Source organism: Chanodichthys erythropterus, chromosome 5 (genome assembly GCF_024489055.1).
Source record: "Chanodichthys erythropterus isolate Z2021 chromosome 5, ASM2448905v1, whole genome shotgun sequence".
NCBI classification, from domain to species: Eukaryota; Metazoa; Chordata; class Actinopteri; order Cypriniformes; family Xenocyprididae; genus Chanodichthys; species Chanodichthys erythropterus.
This window is the reverse complement of record NC_090225.1, coordinates 25,252,964-25,276,178: the sequence shown is the minus strand read 5'-3', so window position 1 is coordinate 25,276,178 and position 23,215 is coordinate 25,252,964. Positions and strand designations below refer to the sequence as shown.

Genomic DNA, 23,215 nt, shown 5'->3' with positions numbered 1-23,215 from the left:
CTGCTTTTGTTTGCCTTCTTTTCCTGAATAAAGGTAAGGATGTATACTCCTCCTTGGATGAGTGACAATACCGAAAGTTGTAGCCTGGGCAGAAAAATAAGTGGTTAACCACTCTTTGTTTATACCAAAGTGCTAATTATTGAAGTTTTTAGCACCTTGCATGCTCCCTTTCATTGGCTGCTCAAGCAACCCTCAGTGTAGAGCAGGGTGAATGGAACTCTGATGGACAATTCACAAGAGTCCTTTTGTTTTGTTAACCTCCCTCCCCAACTGTTGATGGGCCTTGAAGAAGGGATGTATGCTCCCCTTTGAGGGGTGCTACTCTAGGTCTCTCCATATGATCAATGTTACAAATAGACAAGTAGAGGTGGATCTCCTGTGGCATCCGTACTTGTCATTGGTCATACTATAGTTTAGCCATTAACTATTGTTGATATTATTCATTGTTTTCCCCTAATTACTCTAGGGTCTTTAAATTTGAGTAGAAGCTTCCCTGCAGTGTGGTAGTTCCGAAAGTTGTAGTTCGAAATGCTTCCTTCGGTAGGCTGCTCCCTAAGAGCCTTGTTGAAATACTGATGATATCTGTCTGATATAGCTGAGGCTATGTTGGGTATTTTCCCCTAAGAGCTCTGGGGCCATATAGGGTTGAGGCCCTTCCCAAAAGGGATGGAGGAAGGTGTAACAACTGGGACTTCCCTCGTTGTAGAGCTTAGAAACTTTGGGATCTTTCCTAGTATCAGGGAGCAGAGGTGGAAAGTAAAAGTACGTTAAAGTACTTGAGCACATTTTTCCTTTTTTTTCTACTTTCTTGAGTATAATTAAATTGTGGTTCTATTACTTGGGTTGAATAAAAATAAAGTATTCAACTTTGGTACATTTATTATTCATTAAAAGTACAAAGTACTTTGACAAAGGTGCCGACGGAGCAATAGGGCGAGCTGGCATTTGACAGGCACTTTTCAAACTACTGCGGTGAAGCCCTGTGCTTCAGCCAATAACAGACAAGTCTGACTCAGGTCCAAAACCAATCAAAACTTCCAGTTCAGCTGGGGGCTTTCAAACCTCACTTAAACCTGAGGTTTGAGGTTTTTGATCACTGGCGCTCCCATTTTGAAGCAGTATCTCTAATGTTTCAATATTTTAGTGAATGTAAGTGAGCTATGCTCATATTCTGAATCCTGACTTTAAATTGTAATTTTGGCAGCTCCTGAAATGAGTCATACCATTGATATTACCAGAGCACTGAGCAGTTGAAGTATGTAGAAAACTCGGCTCATACAAGGATGCAGTTATTGCATGGACGAGCAAGAACATAATGTAAGTGTTTAAAATGCATGCGCACAGTTCAGTTAAATGGTAAAGCTTGCCCTCTTTAACAATACAGTTGAACTGAATGTACGAAGCAAACTTTGTATGAAGCTGAAATAACCTCAACATTAGCAACAACAGTGAAATAATAGTGCATGGTTTATCTGTCAATCTGATGCACGTAAAAGTGTAGTTCATTACTATAGCAACAATGGGCTCCCGGCACATTTTTGGTAGAACAAAAAAAGAGCATTTTATTTAACATGTTAACCCATAGCACACTTTTTTTTTTTTTTTTTTACTGCTACTTTCTTATTTATACTGTTTAACCATTAATTTGCTTTTAACCATTAATTTAACCTTCTTTGCTTTTGGCCTTCTTAAAAAAACATTCAAATGATCTTATGTGGACTTACTTTCCAAAATTAGTAATAAAACAATCACACTTGGCAATAGGGATAGCTAGTACTTTTGCTTAGCATAGCGTCAGACATGACAATTAGTGTCAAACACAACACTATATACACGACTATATAGTGATTTTGCTCCATTTTGCTATATTGGGGGTCCTGCAGAGTTTAGCTCCAACCCTGATAAAAACTCACCTGCCTGTAGCTTTCTAGTAACCCTTCAGAACTTGATTAGCTTGTTCAATGGTGTTTAATTAGGGTTAAAGCAAAAGACTGTGGCTCTCCAGGACAGACGTTCGTCACCCCTGGCCTATATATACGTACACATCAGTCATGTTTGTAATAACTTCTGTGGTTCCATGTTGCTTGCTTCTGTGTCATAAAATTTTATGATACAGGCTATATTGATTAGCATTGCGTTATAGATGTACATTATTCTTATGAAAATACATTGTATAAATAAGATGGCTTGAAGAACACAGATAAACACAGAAATATACTTGCAATTGTGTTTGTCTTCATATTTCATCAGTCAAATTGTCTCTAGATATCGCTACAGCTGAATAACATGTCCATATAAGGGATTTCTTGGAATAAGTCATAAGTTTACTTCTACAAATCAGAACTTTTATAATGGCACCGTCGCCTCTTCCACTTCTTGCAGTCAAGCGTATGTTGCGTAACACAGTGCTGATTAACTTGTTTGATGTACTGGAGTGTGATGAAAATGATGTTGTAACATTACACTGTGTGTTCACTTGGCGGCTGCTATGAGACAATTGTTGCACACTGTAGTAAGCAAAATCGATATTGGAATATCATATTAATATAATAATAAAAAAACGAGATTCAAACAATAACACTAAATGTGTAGAGCTATATTACAATAATTCGTTTTCTGTCTATAAATTTATCCAAAAAGTTGTTCCCTTGTCTAATAAAACATATAATATATTAAATCGTGGGTAACGCAGGTATGATGTCATTGATAGGCGATGCACGGGCATGGTCCATATCCTGGTTAAAATTGCTTATTTTTCTGGATTTAAACTGTAGCATATGCACATGTATCAGGATAATCAATAAACTTTGGAGTTTTCAGAACGCTTTTAACCTGGTGAACTGTGTTCGTTAATCACTAAATCGGCTCCGACCAGTCTGCATAAGATGAGCCCACTTGACACCTTTGTGGACCCGTGAGGGTAAACAGAAAACTCCAACTTCCTCACTTTGGTGACTTCAAAAGGATTTTATATGCATTTCTGATGTATCGAGTTTGATCTCTCCGTAAAGCTCTGGACTTGAGCTATTCACTGAGATATGTCACATAGCTGACAAATGCATTCTTCTATGTGTCTAATGATACTGTGAAGAACGTACTCCATCTCGAAATCCGATCTGTCATTAAGTATGCAAATTCAGCTAGGAGACCAAAGAAAGGAACTTTGCCCGCCAAATAGTGCTGCACATCTATTGGCCGCTACAGTTCAGGAGGTGTGTTAGCTTGGGTTTCCATAAAAACAACGACACACACCTTCTCCTTGGTTCTCCCGATTGTCTCATGAGCACCTTGTGCACGTCTCTCCCAGACGTCTCCGGTGACCACGCGCTGCCATCGCGCTCACCTTCGGGACCGCCATCTTCCAGCCAAACTCACTCTCAAGTCCTCAGTTCAAACCTTCCTGCGGAACGGAAGAAGCCAACGAACTGCACCAGCGCTAAACTGAAATTCGACACGCACAACCAATGCAAGTATACTGCCGTTTCTCAATCTTAGATGATGAAACTGATTTCCGTGCTGGCTTCAAGGACTGTTTGTAAGTTTGCTACTTGCCTTCTCTCTTTCCTTCTCTGCTTCCACTCTTGTACATGTGTGTATATTCTTGTATATATATTTAGACGTATAACCTCTGTATTCGTAGTTTGCATATATTAAAACGTTATTCACGCTCGATTGTTTTGTTTGTTCTTTCAACTGAAGACCAAGTCACTTTAACGTTTTTCGATTGTTTTATGCTTTGATGCTATAATAGCAAGTTGTTCTCATGGCCAGAGAATAACTCCGTTCATAATATTCTATGAGAAGCAACGGTTTGCTGGACGAGCTGGTAGTTTCTCTAAATAATTATTGAACCTGAACTAATCATATATGTAATCAATTACAATTTGTTGTAATTGATTCACAATATGTGTTTAATTCCCCCTTGGGTCGGTATATGCATCATCATAACTCATAAAGATTTATCTATCATATTCATATATCTACCCATAAATTGATTAATAACCGCAACATCGTTACAAAACATTCTTGGAAACATCTTGGATAATGTAAGTACACAAGTCAACAAAATAAATAACACTGTTCTAGATATTTTAATCCACAAATCTTACATATTGTACCTTTAAGTACAATTTTTTGGTACTCTTTCCACCACTGTCAGAGAGTTTTGGCTTAGGGAGTAGCATGGATGCGCCCATGGGGTTGACACATTTCTGACTCTGGCTGAGTAATTCCTAGAGTCAATTTATACTATGCCCACTATGTATGTGCACATTCACAGCTAAGTGAGGCATGCATTACCTCAGAATGGTAGTGGGTATTGGTTCCACCATAGCGTCAACTACATTACGCAGAGTCAAAGTTCAACTTCTAAAGGGAAGGTCTCAGGTTGCGTATGCAACCCGGTTCCCTGAGAAGGGGAACGAGACACTGCTTTCCATTACCATGCCAAGGGCTTGCCTGCACATTTCCCTCAGACAAAAGAGTTAATGACGTGTGGCGAGCAAGGCGGGCCAGAGAGCCATGTGAACGGAGAGAGACCGGTGGCGCGAGTGTTAATGAGCGTCACCTGTGCACCACACCTGAAGCAAGTCCTATGGAGAAGCTCCAGAATGATAAAAGGAGGGGTGACGACAGTGAAGGACAAGAGAGGGCCAGGCCTGGTACATTTATATTGTGCCATCCACAAATGAGCGTCCAGTACCATCGCATGGCTCAGCGAGTGAGGGCCTCTCAGCTGGTTGAGGACTGAGTGGCAGTGTATTCTGGGAGCCGAACCCAGATTTTTCCCCTTTATCCTCTCCCCTCTCTCGCCTCGTCTCTCCTTAACCCCAGGTGCTCCAGCCGCTCTGACAGCCCCCTGGTGGAGTGGTTGGTAGAGCACAGTCTCGAGGGTATGTGGCTTGCAGGGCAAGGCTGAGAGCTTGTGGCACGAGTGATAATGATTATCACCTGCGCAACACACCTGACATGAGTCCCACGGAGGAGCTCCGGAATGATAAAAGGAGGAGTGACTACAGTGAAGGAGAGAGAGTACCAGGCCTGGGACATTTATGTTGTTTTATTTTGTTTATATGCAGCAGTTGCCCATGCGGGGCTGCCGCTTTACTTTTGTTTTGTAGTGTTTATTTAATTTAACATTAAAGTGTACGTTGAATGTTCGCCGGTTCCCGCCTCCTTATTCCTTGAACTTGAACCTCGTTACAACGTGTATTGCAGGTGCTCTTTTATACTCAGGGGTGCTCTGCCGTCAGACAATGAATATTGGCGTGTGGTTACACGTACTTCAGACACCGGTCATGTTTATGAAGTTCCCCGTAGTGTAAACTCCATGACGCATTGTGTCATTCCCCTTCTCAGGGAACTGGGTTGCATACGCAGCCTGAGATGTATTAATGAATAATTTATGGTCTTTACTTGGGGCATAACAGTACACAGAAGTCACACTTCGGTATGTTCCTCGATTTTGGTTCAGTAGGAAAAATGGTCACTTTTTAGTTTAGGGTCCAATTTTTTTTAACTACCTATTAACTATGACTTTTGCCTCAATAAACCCCTAATTACTGCATATTAATAGTTATTAAGGTAGTTGTTAAGCTTAGGAATTGGGTAGAATTATGAGATGTAGAATATGGTCATGCAGAATAAGACATATCTGCTTTGTAAGTACAAATAAACAGCCAATATCCTAGAAATATGCATGTGTAACGAAGCTGGACTCAGGCAGGGATCCATTCGCAAGCTTTATTAAAAGTGAGCGTGGTCGTACAGGCAGGGTCAAACAGGAGCAGACAGGTACAGCAGGGTACAGGCAGTAGATCGAGGCAGGCAGATATCGTTCACAGTCCAGATAACAATACACAGTCCAAAGGTATGCAGCAGAGAATCGTAAATGGGTAAACAGACAGGATCGGTAACAGACAGGCAGACAGGATATAAACCAAGGGGCAACCTCCCCCCGTTTCTCGTGAAGCCAATACAGAAGTAACTTAAACTGCGATTCATCGACTGGCCGCTAGGGACAGGCTGCAGAAGTGAGCAGAATCTCATTGACCATCATGTTAACTTAGCCAAGTTTACAGCAGAAAAAAACATGTTTACAGTCTGGTTCATATTGTGGTCTTGGTCTATACTGCGAGTTTTGCCCTTCATGACAACTCTGAGGGGGGTGAATTTTTTTTGTATAGCATCTGTTTAAATTATATTAAGCCTTAAAGTTCTGCATAATTAAGGGCGTGGTCACTTGAGTGACAGGTATGCTGCTGCTGTCTGTGAGCATCATGTTACCTCAGCAGCTCATTTCAGCCACTGAATTTGGCATCTCAGCCATATTTGTGCCTTTTTTCTGAATTATTTTATCCAATATATGGCTTGCTGCATACTCGAGACAGATGTCAGTCTGTGTATATGTGCTTGCATGCGGAACACACGTTGTTGGATCGTCGTGGCATTGGCTAAAAGTTTTGTTCCTGAGATTTACTACAATGAAAATATCAGGAGGATATACAACTCCGACAGCACTGCTTGGATATAACTAAAACTGCTGCACTATTTTGAAAAATTATACTTTGGATACGTGTTCATTAGTTTGAGAGAACATTTGAGAGATATACATCTGGTACATATCCTTAACCCAAGTGCCACAGATTGGATTCATCTCCTGATCTCTATTTCATTATAAAGGTATGAAATCCCATTTGATTTGTGTTATTTGCACATCCCACACAAATTAATTAGCCTATTGGTGTTGGAGCATCTATAACGTTATCGTAAAAAAAAAAAATCACTATAGATTGACAGTAATGCTTTAGTACTTTCTAATGATATTGCTATCTTTATTAACATTTTAGATAGTATCTAAGATAGATAGCTAGGGCGGGCGTGGTTTCAGCAACAAGTCGCATGGGCTCCAACTTCGTCCTGCCTCTTTGCCCATTTTCAGTTATCCATGAGTGACGTGCGGTCACGTGCAGCTAAGATGGGCCTCATTTACGCGTCAAAACTGCTATTCAGAACTCTATGGGTGACGTCACGGACACTACGTCCATATTCTTTTTACAGTCTATGATATAAACGCTCGGAATTGCCACAATAGTTAACAAGACTTCGCGAAGAGGTGGCGTGTGTGAGAGTCCTTTATAGTCCAGATGATGTGCTAAGCTGTATGTGGCGACAGGTGATTGTTGTGGAGTGTGTGCATGTGACTGGCAGAAAGGATGATGGGAAATGTAGTCTGGGAACTGACAGGAACTGATGGTGATTGTGACAGCATGCTAATAAGCAACTAGTTAATTGTGAGAATTGGACCCCAATCTAAAGTGTTACTGGAAAAAGGTACAAATCCACGATGCTAGGTTAATTTTATCTTATTTTGAACAGACAGTTGTGCAAATCACAGTTTGTTCCACCTAATGGCATTTAGTCCCCCTGAAAACTGAAAAGGATCTTGTGTTAAGCATTGAATAGGGACCTTTATGAAAATTACAAAATTAATAGAATAATAAAAAATAAAATGTGCATTAGCAGTTACAATTTGCTACCCTCATAAAATTATTTTTTCCGCGTTCCACTCATTTTACGCACACAGTTGAGAGCGCAAGCCTTTTTGTACACAAATACACATTCGACTTGTGCCCACAATCTAATATGCTTTTGTTTTCAAGTGCCTAAGTCATTTGCGTATGTGCTTTCCTTCTTCTGCTCTTTTACCTGTTGTGGCGGTTAGCAAACAGCATTCCATTAACGCACACGCCCCCTGCATCACCCGTGACTGACTTTATTCGTCACCTGATGGCATGCACTGAACCGTGACATCTGTACAATGCGGTTCAGGATGAATACATGTACCTTTACACCCCTAATCTTTACTAAAAATGTAAAGGTCTTTATCCAAAAACCTTGGCCCCATAGTCAAGTCAAGTCACCTTTATTTATATAGTGCTTTACAGATTGTTTCAAAGCAGTGATAACAGGAAAATGATTCAATGATGCAAACAGTTCATTTTGGCTGTACAGCAACTTTAAAAGAAAATAGTGTTCTTTTTCAGCTGAAGTCAATCAGTGTTGATTCAGTTCTGTTGTAAACATCATCCACTATTGAATTAGTTCATTACATCTATAAAGTGACTTAGACCATAGACTTAAGATGCCTTACTGTAATACTGAAATTATCCTGCCTGGAAAGGTAGTTTATAACTAATACAAATGCTTTAACAAAATAAGATATTTACTTTTCTGTTTGAACCATCTGAGCCAAGTCACCTATATAAATAAAGGTGGCTCATCTACTTGAAGCTATGGACCTCTAAATAAACTTAATCCTGAATTAACTAACTTGTTTTGAATTCTGCACTTCCTTGGTTATTTAAAGTTGTAAAGTTAAGTTGTAAAATAATAAAACACTACAACTTTTGGCTTTGGCCAGAATAATATTCATACAAAGAGCTCAGCAGTACCACACATTTTTCCAATGCAAATCTGTGATGAGAAATGGAAATGCAGTGTGCCCCAATTAAGAGCCATAGGGACAGAAATCACTAATTTTACGTTACCATGTAAATCTTCCAGACCAATCAATCCGCTTCAGCAACATGTGTATATCAATCTGCATTAGTTCAGCAAGTCAAATTGTGAAACACGTCTGTTCTTCTTTAACTGAGGGCAGGCAGGGTGATGTGGAGCACCATACCAAATATAACATTTATTATGTAAGAACGTCTGGCAAAAGTGCATATACATGTGTTCAGTGATTAGAATGCAAAACAAGTTGTTAATCACAATTGTACATTAATTATATAAATTACATAACTTAAGCTAGCACTACAAATCTGGCCACCTAAATTTATGGTTAGGATCCACTACTATGTTACATTACTATAACTGTCTCCCAAGTGTAAGTGTTACACACAATTTTAGCTTGCTATTACAGACTGAGCAATGAGTCAACATTACTTTCTGTGAAAATCTACACATGCCTTAAATGTTGTCAATAGACCTAAACTTGTATTGCAACTGGAGCTTTCCTTTCAAACACCCATGGAGGGCTGTAGCTAACGTATTAGTGATCTGTATTGCCGCAGGCAGTCGTGCCGGTGAGTGCCGTTCTGCGGCTCTTCTCTTCAACCCTGGGAGTGCGTGTTGGAGGGCGTCATACTCCTCCGCTCCCTAAGATCCTTGTCCATTGTCTTCTGCCTCATAATCCATTGCTTGCTAGCAGCATGAAGCCAGCTTGGGGAATATGGTGTATTCTGCCTGTGAAAGGATATTGGTGGGATTATGATTCGCCTGAATAGTTGATGCTGGAAATGCCCGGCATCCTTTTTTCTTTCAGATCAAATAAACATAGCAGGTCAGTGGCTCTCAGATCCATTAAAGGAAAGATGAGGTAAACTCATGTGGGAGAGGAGTCCTTTCACGTGATGACCTGCAGAGGTCATGCACACTGTGGTTTTCCAGTGAGAGCTCCCCACAGGGCTTCAGCTGTACTGTAAATTTTAGTTTTCATTGAGCTGCTATTCTTCATACAAAGTCGCTTTGTTGATATCCATTACTGTGAAATGTCATGTGAACCGAACATAAATCCGAAAACAAAGTTAGATTTATGTACACTCAAAATAAATTGTACCTATATGGGTACAACATCTTATCACTGACATCTTTGTAGAGGCTAGAAACTTTATTTAAATATCTATTTCTCATCTTAAGATGTTATAGACCTACATGTTTCATTGCATTAATAACAATTAATAGCAAAGGGTTTCAGAAAAATTATATGGTCACTTTATTAATAATAACCTCTATATTCACTAATTGGCAGAGAAAGATACAGAAGGATGTTTAGTAGTCATTGCACGGAATATCATATCATTCAGAATTATGCGCATCCTTTAATGTAGTCATGATGTTTCTCATATTTATGTCGTTTGAATGATAATGACAGCATACTTCCTCTGAGAATGTGTCAGATTAAATATGAATCAAATCTTTCATTTGTTTATTTTCTTCAGACTCTGAGTCTGACCTGCACAGTCTGCGGTGACCCCAAACCTCTGGTCAGCTGGTCAAAGAACGATCAAGATGTAGAACCCAGCGATCAGTACGTCATTGCCATGGACTCGGGCAAGTTTGCCAGCCTCACCATCAAAGGCGTGTCCCTGGAGGACTCCGGCAAGTACACCATGACGGTGCAAAACAAGTTTGGTGGCGAGTCAGTGGACATCGTCGTCAGCGTGTACAAACATGGCGACAAGATTCCGGACATCAAACCCACACCCACGCCCAAGAGGATCATGCCTCCCACAGGTCCGATTGTAATTCCCACCACCAAGGCTGCCACCCCCGCCCCTGCTGCGGCCAAGTCTCCGGCTCCTGCCCAAAATGCCAAATCCCCCACACCGCCCCGTGGCATGAAGTCCCCCACTCCCACCAGGAAGAAGTAAAGGCATAGCTCTTTCCTCTCATTTGCCCCAACCGACGACTAGATTTACATTTCCAGTAAGAAATATCAGTGTTTGCAAGGCAGCAAAAGAAGTTTGGGTTTAGGTTTTGACAGTCAGCACACATCTTTTCTTTCAGCTGTACACAGAAATCAACATAGTTCAGTAAAAATGGCGTCATTTTTCTGATGTTAAAATGATTTCAGTCAGCGTAATATGCACAGACAAGTATAATAAACCTACCCTAAAAAGTGTAAAAACATAAGCTGCATCGCATACCGGCTGTAGATACTAACATTTGGTTTACAACTTACTTCACAATCATTAAAATGGTATGTTCTAAATCGTTTGAATATAGGTATTATGAATGAAATTCATATCTCCTAAATTCACTATGTTGTTATTGTCACATGACCTACCAGCGCCATTTGTATCGCTTTATTGTCATTTACAAGTCTTCTCCTATTTCTTTATGGGATATGCACACTTAAGTATCTCAGCAGAAGTAATAGGACATCTGTGTACTTTTCAACTACTGTTTTTTGAATACTATGAATTCAGACATACTACTATTTTGGCATACATTGCAACATATGGAAGTAGACATATTCGGAAGTAACGTTTGACTCAGTGTTGCTGTTTGTTTAAGCATCCGACACAGCAACTTGGGCACAACCAATGGTGTGAGTTTAGGGTGGGGGTATCTGTTTGTCTTACCAATAGAAGATGGGAGGAGTGTTCAGGAAATCAGTTTGGTGATGCAGAATTTACACTCTTTATATACAGCAAGGAAGACAAGAACAATTGCAATTCAGTAATAAGACTTTGTTAGAAATTGGCTGAACATTTCCTACAAAACATTTGTATGATAAACGAATTGCAGAAATTTGATTTTTAGGTTTGACATTTAGAAAAAAACCCAGGGATGCACTGATATTATTCTGATATTATGAAATTCTTGCTAATACCAATAAGCTGTTCATTATTTTTATGTTATAGCTGATAATCGATAAATAGCTGGTAGTAAAATTCTATTTTGTGTTCAAATCTCAGCAGAAGTAATAGAACATCTGTGTACTTTTCAGCTACTGTTTTTTGAATACTATGAGTTCGGACATACCACTATTTTGGCATACATTGCAACATATGGAAGTATGTTACACGTTACACTTTATTTTGATGGTCCCCTTTAGACATTATGTTGAATATAAGTAAAACTGCACCTGTACATACTCAGTGCAACTTTTACTATTAAACATAAGTCTACTAATACTCTAAGTTACTTACAGTTAAGTTACTTATAGTCAGTAGAATGTCTGTTGGGGGACCATCAAAATGTTAGCAGATGTTAAGCAGACAGTCTACTCTACTAATAGCTAATGAGAATTAGTTGACATGTAGGTGCAACGTTACTTATAGTCAATAGAATATCTAAAGGGATTAATCAAAATAAATTGTTACCAAATAAATAAACACTGAAGTAAAATCAAGTTTTGCCTAGTGAATTTAGGCATCATATTGTAATTGAAAGTATGAAAGACTAAATTGTTAATATTATTTAAGAATAACTTTATAAGCAAGCATTATAAGATGGCAACATTATATAAAATATATGGAAATGGACATGCACAATTAGGGGTGAATTCAGGTTGACTTTTTCAATGGCTTTTTGCCATTGAGATGACTGGGGGGGAAAAAGTGTTCCAATCAACCTGAATTCAACCCTACATATCCAAAATCAATCAAGACCAACAAGTAATAATAATAATAATAATCTATCATATCAACAGATATATTGTGTATCCCTCAAAACCTAACTAGAATATTTGAGGAATATCAACATTATGCTGCCTTGCAAACACTGTAATTGAATTATAGTGCAAAAATAATACATTTGAAAAGTAGTATTTGTCACCTAAAATGCATCATTGTGTCAAAAAATGAGCAAGCATCTAGTATGAAAAGAAAGAGAGTAGGAAGTATGTGTGAAGGAGGGTTGGGCAAGTTATATTTAGTGCCACGAGAAAATGTGTGAAACAGTTTGTCATCTGGGTTGCCTAAGCTGAGTGGGCCCCTAATGAATTTGGCTCCCTCTCCCCTGAGGTGCTTGGGGGGAAAAGCTTTGATGTTAGTTTAATAAATCTCTGTTTAAAGGCTGTTCTTTCAGTTAGCCACTGGAATCCAGAGTCTTTTTTTTTTTTGCTTTCTCTGGTGGATGGATGGCCTGAGAGTGCAGGACCTCCACTTAGCCCCCAGCGGTGGCCATGAGCCCATCAGCGCTCCTCTCAACCTCGTCTCATGTCCTCGCCTTTTTCTCCTGGTTTTGTGTTAATAAAAGAGTTGGAAATCACTACCCGTGTCATCCCTGCCTTTACATTGTACACAAACACACACATACACACACACTTATAGTAAAATATGAATGCGATTAGAGAAGCTACTGGCCCATCTGAAACGCATCAGCACTTTTCTCCGGCTCTTGAGCCAGTTGTACTTCACAAATCATTTCATGTATATGGAACACCTAGCTTGAGGTGCTTTGCTGCCAAGAATGCACCACTACTTCCTAATTCACAATGCATGACTTGGCGATTTGTATTGCCTGGCAAATGTCCAATCAGAACCACTTTTTCTTCTTTTGAAATAAATGCATTTAGTTTACAGTGGCCACAAAGTATTTGGACACTTAAACTACTCTTAAAACCACACTTTGTTGCATTAAATAACACAATATCAAACCAAAGAAAAATAGCAAACAAATGCATGTTTTCGTGGTTTTTAGTGGATGTACTGTATGAAGTCAATTCTCAAGTTCACAAACATATACTGTAGTTCACCAAATGAACTATATATATATATATATATATATATATATATATATATATATATATATATATATATATATATATATATATATATAATCAGTTTGTGTGTGTGTGCTGTATCTTTGTAGCCTGACTACGTCAGACTTCCTACTTCCGCTCAATTTCATTTCGCTTCTGTACTCAGTCTGAGACAGCGTCAGAGCTTTCTGTTTACCACCGGTCTGGAAACAGCCGGGCCAATCAACGAACAGAGGGCGGGCTGAGAGCCGTGACGTAGATGCTAAGCGCCGAGTTTTACATTGTAGGTTAGAGAAATCGAAAACCGAAACGACCGCGGAAATGGGAAACGAGACACGGGATGCAATTCGCTCTGTTATGGAGAACATTCAACTCTTTTTCAAACTGAAGCCAGAACAAGAAGAGTGTTTGATAAACATTTGTTTTATCATGTGTTTACAACAGGTTTACAGTGGAAGTTCAATCATAGATTTGAGTTCGATGCATGATGTCTGTGCTTCGATGCGGCTGTACGGGCACATAACATACCTCATAACTAAACGTATCTGATTGGCTTACGGGTAACCAATGATTTTAAACTTCAGACAAGCGCCCCCTGGCGAGAGAGAAAACACTTCTCTATTATGCCATTCCAGACTCTGTCTACGAAGCAAAGTGAAGTAGCAGAGTCTGGTATTACCAGGCTAGTATCTTTGTGTCAAATACAGTAAATGCAACTTAGTTTGATATTCTGTTATATAATGTTAAGACACTGATACAGTGTCCAGCGTAAATGAGTACATCCCTTTGAAAAGTAACATTTCAATGAATACAAAAACAATTTCCAAAATGTTGACAAGACTGTTTTATATAACATCTGTTTAACTTATAACATGAAAGTAAGGTATATAACTTAGAGAACAATATTTTCAGTTTTACTCAAATTAGGTTGATGCAAAAATGAGTACACCCCACTGAAAGTCTCTGGCGCAAAGCTAAATTTTAGACTTCAAATGTCTAATTTCACAAGAATTCAACCACAGGTGAGTCTAATTATTTATTACACAGGTGTCCAGCAGACAGTTGACTATAAAAGGGTGTTAAAACCCCTTCTCATTTCATGCTGTCAGCAATGGCACCACATGGAAGAGAAATGTCACAAAACCTGAGAAAGCAAATAATTTCTTTACACCAGAAAGGTGAAGGCTAAAAGAAGATTGGCCAAGCTTTACTTATCAGTCAGAATACTGTAGCAAAAGTGGTACAAAAATTGCAATTACTGCAACCATCTCACAGAGACGTCCAGGTCGTCCATGAATTGAGGGCATCTTGAATTCACAGATGTACTGCTCTATACTGAAAGAGAAGATGCTACCATCACTCCATACCCTTGGTCATCATGCACTTTTCCAACATGACTATGATCCTAAACACACATCTAAGGCCACTGTTTGATTTCTGAAGAAGAACAGGGTGAAAGTGATTCAGTGGCTCCTGATCTGAACCCAATCGAACACCTACAGGGAATTCTGAAGACACAAGTCGAGCATCACTCTCCATCCAGCATCCAGTCTCTAAAAGAGGTCATTCTTGAAGAATGGAAAAAGAAAGATGTTGCAAATTGTCGCCAACTTGTTCATTCCATGCCTAGAAGACTTGGTGCTGTCATTACAAATCATGGAGGCCATATAACACACTAGATGTAGTAGTTTTTGTTGTGGGGTGTACTCATATTTGCATCACCCTAATTTGAGTAAAACTGGGAAATGTGTAATCGAAGTTATATTATTAACCTTACTTTCATGTTATAAGTTTTTGTGTTCATTGAGATATTATTTAAAATGGTAATGGTGTACTCATTTATGCTGAGCACTGTACATGTTTAAGTGTGCCTAACTGTCCAAATTATTTTTGGGGGTGCTGTATCTATGTTTATGATGCTGCTTTTCAGAATTTGGCTCCTCCTATAATATTTAAATAATAAGATCATAATTTTAATGCTAACAAGCTATGGCACTGTTTCAATTTTTTTCTGATTAAATTACTTTAGTAATCAGTTCAGTTCAATAGGAATTTGATTGGAATAATTAAAATGTAGGAAATTTAACTTGTTTTGATTTCAAATGTGACTTTAATTAAAATATGAAAATTTAATCAGTGGAATTATTTGCTTTGAACTCACAGATTTCTATGGCAACTCACAATCTCAGCAAATCCTTTCCGAGACACAGGACGCATCAGTTCATAATGTTATGCAAAAGAAATCATTGACAATATCACACGCAGCTTGGAAATGTCATTCCTGCATGATAGATCATCCGCGGTGAATTCTAATGGAGTCATTGTTGCACGTCTTGTTGCTGACCAGTGCTGGCATGGCAGGCTGACCACCAAGCACATATCTTAAAGACTGAACACCACATGGTGGCACTGGTGTCCCATTACGAAACCTCTGCAACCTGATGTCACCCAATGGATGAAAAAAAAAAAAAGACACAATACCAGATTACAGGGCTCAGTTTTACTCTTTCAAACCACAAAACTATGTGGACAAAAAAGGACCCTTCAACACTAATTCAGTGGGCCTGATGAATTGACAATATAGGCAAAAATTATATATATTAAAGGAATTCTAATTTCAAACAAACAACTGTTACTATAAATTAAAAAATATCTAAGCTAAGAACTAAAAACCAGCAAAAATCTAGTCAAAGATAATATGCCATTTTTTCACACAGAATGATATTTAGTCATTTTCATTTATATACACCTATATGGCAATGCTTAGTAATAAAAAGGCAATATTTTGCTATGTATAATTTCATTACATGGTATACATGAAAAATACCACAATGGGACTTCTGTGAACATTGTGTGATGATGCAAACAAATAACTGAATGTGAGTTTCGAACAGATTCACTGAAATTAAGCACTGGTTTGAACTGACCCAAGGTGCTATGCACCCAGAAGATGAGAAATTTGATCAGTTCAATTGCGTATCTATAACTCTATGGTCACACTTTAGATTAGGGTCCGATTCTCACTATTAACTATTAACTACAACTTGTCCCTCAATAAACGTATAATTACTGCTTATAAATAGTAAGGTAGTTGTTAAGTTTAGATATTGGGTAGGATTAAGGGATGTAGACTTTAATTATGCTTAATATGTGGTAATAAACAGCCAATATCCTGGTAATAAATAACTAGTTAACAGTGAGAATTGGATACTAAACTAAAAATAATAGAAATATCTCTGTCTCTAATAGTAATAATAATGATAATAATAATAATTCATCATAATACCCCTGAGTGAATTACATGGCATATCAATCATCTAAGCATTGTGTTTTTTATTAATTTATTTTTTAGTGGTCACACTAATGTGTTTATACACACAAGAGCATCTTGAAATGATTTTACTTCCTGCTAAATGCATTCTGAATAACTAGCACGTAATTTGAAGAAAAAAAAAAAAAAAAAAGAAGTTATAACTAGTGTTTCATTGAAGAGCCCCCTGGGAATCCCACAACAAAAATATACATAATACATAATAGAATCTGAGACTACTTTGAAGTAAAGAAATTTTGCTATTGTTATCACTGCCGAGTGCACACAGCATTTTCACTGGCAGATAATCTGAGTGTGGGTGAGCGTGCTTTGAAGATGTGTTAGCTTCCACTGCACTGAGCAAAAAAAGAAAGCCATGCCAACAGAAAATGTCGAGATACATATAAACACCAACGGGCTGCCTGAAATGAGAGTGGTAGAGCTGTGAGGCTTGTCAGCCGTTCGCACTACACCACGTTTCATTAACAAAAATTAAAAGTTCCTCTCAAACTTTCTCTCATCTTTTACGGCCTGTATTCACATGGCTGTCGTTCCCATGTACCACTTATGCTATCAAATGGAAGGGTCTTATTTATATGCATTCAGCATGGACATCTGAGGGAACAAAATGCATTAAAATAACTTACATCTTGCCGAAAACACTGTTTTACAACCAGCCTTAGTCTCGTCTGATGTCCAGACGTCTTACACTATTGGTAAATTTAAGATGTTGTAGAGAAAGCAGAGGGAGCAGTCGTGGCTTTCATCGTTACTGACATGAACGATCAGTCCTAGTGCATGTTTCGAGATGTTATAGACATAAGATACAGTATAACAACAAATGTTTCATGTGCTATAACTAAGAGAAGACATTTTCCAATTTTTATCATTTCTTTTTTGGCATGTTGTAAGAGAACTAACACAGAAGACCCCATGAATTGAAAAGTAGTCATGAATTGATTTGAGAAGCAAAGTGTTATTTTGTTTGATGACCATTAAAGGTGAACGTTCTTTCACAAGATGTAATATAAGTCTAAGGTGTCCCGTGAATGTGTCTGTGAAGTTTCAGCTCAAAATACCCCATAGATTGTTTTTAATTAAATTTTTTTGGGGGGCATCATTAACTATGCACCAATTCAGGCTGCAGCCCCTTTAAATTGCGCGCTCCCTGCCCCCCGAGCTCTCGACTATAATACAGTGCATAAACAAAGTTCACACAGCTAATATAGCCCTCAAATGGATCTTTACAAAATGTTCATCATGCATGCTGCATGCATGCTTCGGATCATGTGAGTATACTATTTATTTGGATGTTTATATTTGATTCTGAATGAGTTTGATAGTACTCCATGGCTAAAGCTAACATTACACACTGTTGGAGAGATTTATAAAGAATGAAGATGTGTTTATGCATTATACAGACTGCAAGTGTTTAAAAATGAAAATAGCGACGCCTCTTATCTCTGTGAATACAGTAAGAAACGATGGTAACTTTAACCACATTTAACAGTACATTAGCAACATGCTAACGAAACTTTTAGAAAGACAATTTACAAATATCACTAAAAATATCATGTTATCATGGTTCATGTCAGTTATTATTGCTCCATCTGCCATTTTTTTGCTATTGTTCTTGCTTGCTTACCTAGTCTGATGATTCAGCTGTGCACATCCAGACGTCCTGCCCTTGTGTAATGCCTTGAACATGAGCTAGCATATGCAAATATTGGGGGCGTACATATTAATGATCCCGACTGTTACGTAACAGACGGTGTTATGTTGAGATTCACCTGTTCTTCGGAGGTCTTTTAAACAAATGAGATTTACATAAGAAGGAGGAAGCAATGGAGTTTGAAACTCAATGTATGTCTTTTCCATGTACTGAACTCTTGTTATTCAACTATGCCAAGGTAAATTCAATTTTTGATTCTAGGGCACCTTTAAGGTGTATAATACCTGGCAAAAGCTATTTGTTAGCATTCCCATTCATCTCAAATTCTGCCATCTTCCCTCATGGGAATTTGGTTTTAACTAATAACCAGAGTCATGAATGTTATGTGACTTATTACATATCACAACATCTTTGATAGATTGATGGCACCACAACACACTAAAAAACGCTGGGTTGTTTTTTCAATCCAAACGCTGGTTTAAGACTGTTGAGTAAGGAAGCTGGGTTTTGACCTAATTTGGGTTGATAAACATTCATAATTACATAATTAAAAGCTTTCAGTATGTCTCTTTCTTGGCGGCACTCAAAGCCTGAGGCTTTGGTCATAGTGTGACTAAAATAAACAAAAGTAAGTTATTCAATATTTATTCAACAATGTTCAGTGAACTTTTTAAAAAGCAACTTTGCAATTTAGCAAGTTAATTTGCAACCCATTTTGGGTTCATTTTAACATTTTAACAATAGATGAGTTAAAGGTGCAGTAGGTGATCTGGGAAATGCTAACGTAAGCCTGCTGCTAGCATTGAAAGCATACGATCCCACCCTCCCTGCAAATCACCATCCAAAGCCATGCCTCCTCCAAAACACACACACAGCTACTCTCAGCAAAGCTTCACAAGAGACGGTGCTAAACTACCTCACGTCTTAAAGCACATAACATTACAATAATAATGAACGTAAGCAGCTTAGAGAGCTTGTACCTGACTGCTGCAGTTTCTTTTTTGTGTTGATACTGTTGACAGAGAAAAACATCATTCCGAGTCTGACTGAACAGCTCCAGTTAGAACATCACGGGTTGCCATCTACAGTAGTTATGGCGTGAAGGTAGTATGAGCTCATTGCATATTTTGATCTGGTAGGAACTGTAAAAGGTGGCTGCTGTTTGTTTGCGGTGATTCGTGACTGAGGTCTGTCTGTATAAACTCTGCGTAGCATGAAACGTGCTGATGACGTATGATGTCTACGCAAACAGGGTGTTCGAGGATTCATGAGTTCGTTTCGTCATAAAATCTTTAAGCTAATAGAGCCCGATCACACGAAAATGCATATCAATAGTACGAGTTTGTAATCTCGTAGAATATTATGGTACGCAGTTTTTCGTGTGCATATGATACGCACTTTATGGCGTATTATACATACGAACTTCCCACTCTCCTGTCAGGTTTAGGGAAGGAGCGAGGACTCAAATGCAGGGAAGGAAGGGCTTTTTATTAATAATAAAAAATAAAACAAAAACACAACAAAAACTACCCCGTGGGGGAAAACAGACTTAACAAAAAACAAGACATGACTTGACTTGACTTGACTTGACTTGACTTGACTTGACTAAAACACCAGGGAAAATATGACAAATTACGACAACGAACCAGCACAGGACTGCAAACACAAGGAGAATAAATAGGAGAGCAAACAAGGCAGGTAATGAGGGAGGACAGGTGGGGCAAATCAACCAATAATGAGGTAACAAGGTGGGCGGGGTCAAGACAATAGACGTGAGAGCACATGGCACAAAGAAACACATGACAAGCCATGTGCTCACACCAAAACAAAACAAAGACACAAGCACATGGCCAATGAAGACAAAAATCACAAGCCATGTGCTTACACAAGACGAGACATGAACACGTGACTATGAAAACTCATAAGCCACGTGTTCACACAAAACAAGACAACATGGAAGCACGCAGCCCGTGAAACACAGACTGCGTGCTAACACAACACAAGACAAAAACACAACATGAAAGCATGCGGCAGGTGGAAATCACCGCGTGCTACACAAAACATGAGACAAGAGCGCACGGCAAGTGAAAGTACACACAAACCGTGCGCTCACAATAAAGACAGGACTGGGAGCGCGAGTGTCCGAATCCCGACACGAAACCGAAACCAAACTAGACACGAGTGCCGGGATCCGAACGCCACGCTCCCAACATGAAACAAGGCACGCAGACAAGAGAGCGCACAGCCCCGAGAACCCTCGAGACCGTACGCTCACACAAAAACCCGACAAGAACGGGAGTGTCAGAGCTCTGTCACAAAACCAAGAAATAAACAAGACTGAAGTGACAGAACCCTGACACTCTCCCACCCCCATCCTAACCAAAAGCGTATCATATACACGCCATAAAGTGCGTATCATATGCACGCGAAAAACTGCGCACCATAAGCATGCCAAAACTCATTTTGGCGTATATATTCTACGAGATTACAAACTCATACTATTGATACGCATTCTCATGTGATCGTGTTGGCTAATAAGGTTAAGCGTATTTGGCTTGCTATCCGCTGTGGAGGGGCTCGAGGAAGCAGCTTGGATATACCCCCCAGGGACTACTAGTGCCTGGAAGAGGAGTACGATAGATGAGATGCCTAAATTATGTGGTGGAGTTGGGGAGGTGGAGGGATATCGAAACAACTGATGCCAGAGCAGGGTGAGTAGCTGCTTATATGCTCTAGATGTAATTGAAAGATTAGGGTTCCCTCCTCTTGAGATTATGTTTTTCACTAATTGAAAGATTAGATGGGTTCACTCCTCCCGAAATTACGTTGTGAACTTCACTAAGTAAAAACAAACTTTAACTGTCAGGTAGGACATTTTATTATTTAATTCGGACCAAATATAATAATTGGATGAACATTTTCCATGTGTAATGGAAAATGCCTTACACAGACGATGTTTATATAAATACATTTAGACTTATTAGGCACAGCATTTGATTTTGCATAACTCCTGGAATTAAGAAATTACTGTCACAAAGAGTTTTATAGTAAAACAGAGGTCAAAAATTTAAGAGAAAATGGAAAAAAGTGAATGTGGCATGTGAAGGCCAAATATGGTAACCCATACTCCGAATTTCTCCTCTGTGTGTTAACCCATCCAAGTTAGTGCACACACATTAGGAGTAGTGAACACACACACCAAGAGCAGTGGGCAGCCATTTTGTTGTGGTGCCCAGGGGTTAGGTGCCATGCTCAAGTCATTTCTTCAGTCATTTCCTGCCAGTACTCAGAATCTAACCTTCATCCTCCCATTAGGCCACAACTGCCCTTATTGACTGCCCCCTTCATATCATTGAACTCCCAAAATAAAATATGCTTGGTTTAATTTTTTTAAAATTTGGGTCGTGGATTTATGGCTATGGGAAAAAGTGGGTCCCATGGCCAAATCAGTCGAGAACCACTGCATTAAATGACAAAAATGCATGATCTTGACTTTTCAAAGTATATTTTGCTGGTGTCCAAAGCAGAACTCACTTCTTGAAGAACCTAATAAAAATCACTTGATAAACGTAATAAATTCAGAAACCAGAGATATACCTACATCCATTCCACTCATTAGTTGCATCCCAAAAGACGCACTATACACTACACACTTATACACTATGTACTCATCCATGTAGTGTGTGAATTTTATAAGGTTATTTTGTCATTTAACATTGGAGTCTAATAGCCCCTTCCCCTCCACTACATAATTAAAGCTGCGACAGTTGAGTGCATGAAGTGTCCAACATTCCACACTTTGTTTTTCCATTAATTTAGTGCATCATCTGGTTATTTAAAATGTACTTTTTCTTTTTGGAATTTTCAGTGTGACTACTTGCACTATTTATATTTAAAAACATCATAGAATAGTGCATAAGTACACGAATTGGGATGCACCTATCGTCTACATTTCAGAGGTGGACTCGAGTAAAGTACAAACACTTGAAAAATGTACTTAAGTACAGTAACAAAGTAACTTTTTTTACAGTACATTTTTCAAGTATTTGTACTTTACTCGAGACTTACATTAAACAATTCATTCACGAATTGGACTGATCATATTGCAGCTGTTCTCAAGTTAACAACTCACTGGGGTGCGTTTCCTGAAAGCATCGTTGTTGAACCATGGTCGTAAGTCCCATTGAACTACATTGGTAACGACGGAACTTGCGACCATAGTTCACTTTGGGAAATGCACCCCTGAGCGACTAACTTAGCCAAGAACTGGGGGATCCTCTGAGTGTGCGTGCGACTGATGGAAGATGGAGATTGCCCGTTTGATTCACTTCTCACGAGAGAGATGCACAATTCACTTCTCTTCAAAAGATTAAGAGATTGTTGGAATAAACACTGCTGCTGCAGTGAAAATTTGAGAAAGCAACTGAAAGAAAATGTCTGACTATATCAATGTGAAACAAACAATAATTTATATAGTTTCACAAAGACCTCAAAAGAATACATGTAAGCTTAACCTGTTTTAAATTTATATATTAATACATGTAATATATTTATTTTAAACAATCCACCTTCATGAGCCCAAAAAAACAGAGTTTGCTCAAACTAATCTTGAATTTACCTGCGTAGAAAAGGAAACCGGCTTTGTGCAACAGGCCACAGGAGTTTTTGATATAATGTGTCATGATTTATGTCCTCTTTGTGTTTGAAAGTAACAGATAAAGTAATCTCAATATAGTGATGATTTGCCCTTCTGCACTAAGAACATGTACATTTTAAATGTGTCCTCTGTGTTGAGTGGTTTTCAAGACTGAGTTTAAGGCATAAGGAAATTAGGATGAGATTCACCCACCGTGAAAGAGAACGACACATAACAACCGCATAGCATGACAAATGACTGACTTCACAGAGTTATGCAGCATTCCAGTTTTACGCTTCTCAGCACATTTGAAATATAATG

General features: G+C 38.7%; 1 protein-coding gene across 1 annotated transcript in view; it reads left to right on the top strand.

The window, feature by feature from the left end:
* myom2b (myomesin 2b) overlaps positions 1-12,774 on the top strand; it is a 68,902-nt gene extending 56,128 nt beyond the window's left edge. Inside the window, exon 37 of the mRNA XM_067386691.1 lies at positions 10,005-12,774. Within this exon, the coding sequence (XP_067242792.1) occupies positions 10,005-10,436 (432 nt within the window). The 3' untranslated portion in view covers positions 10,437-12,774. The remainder of the gene's footprint in view (positions 1-10,004) is intronic.
* Positions 12,775-23,215: the final 10,441 nt, after the last annotated feature.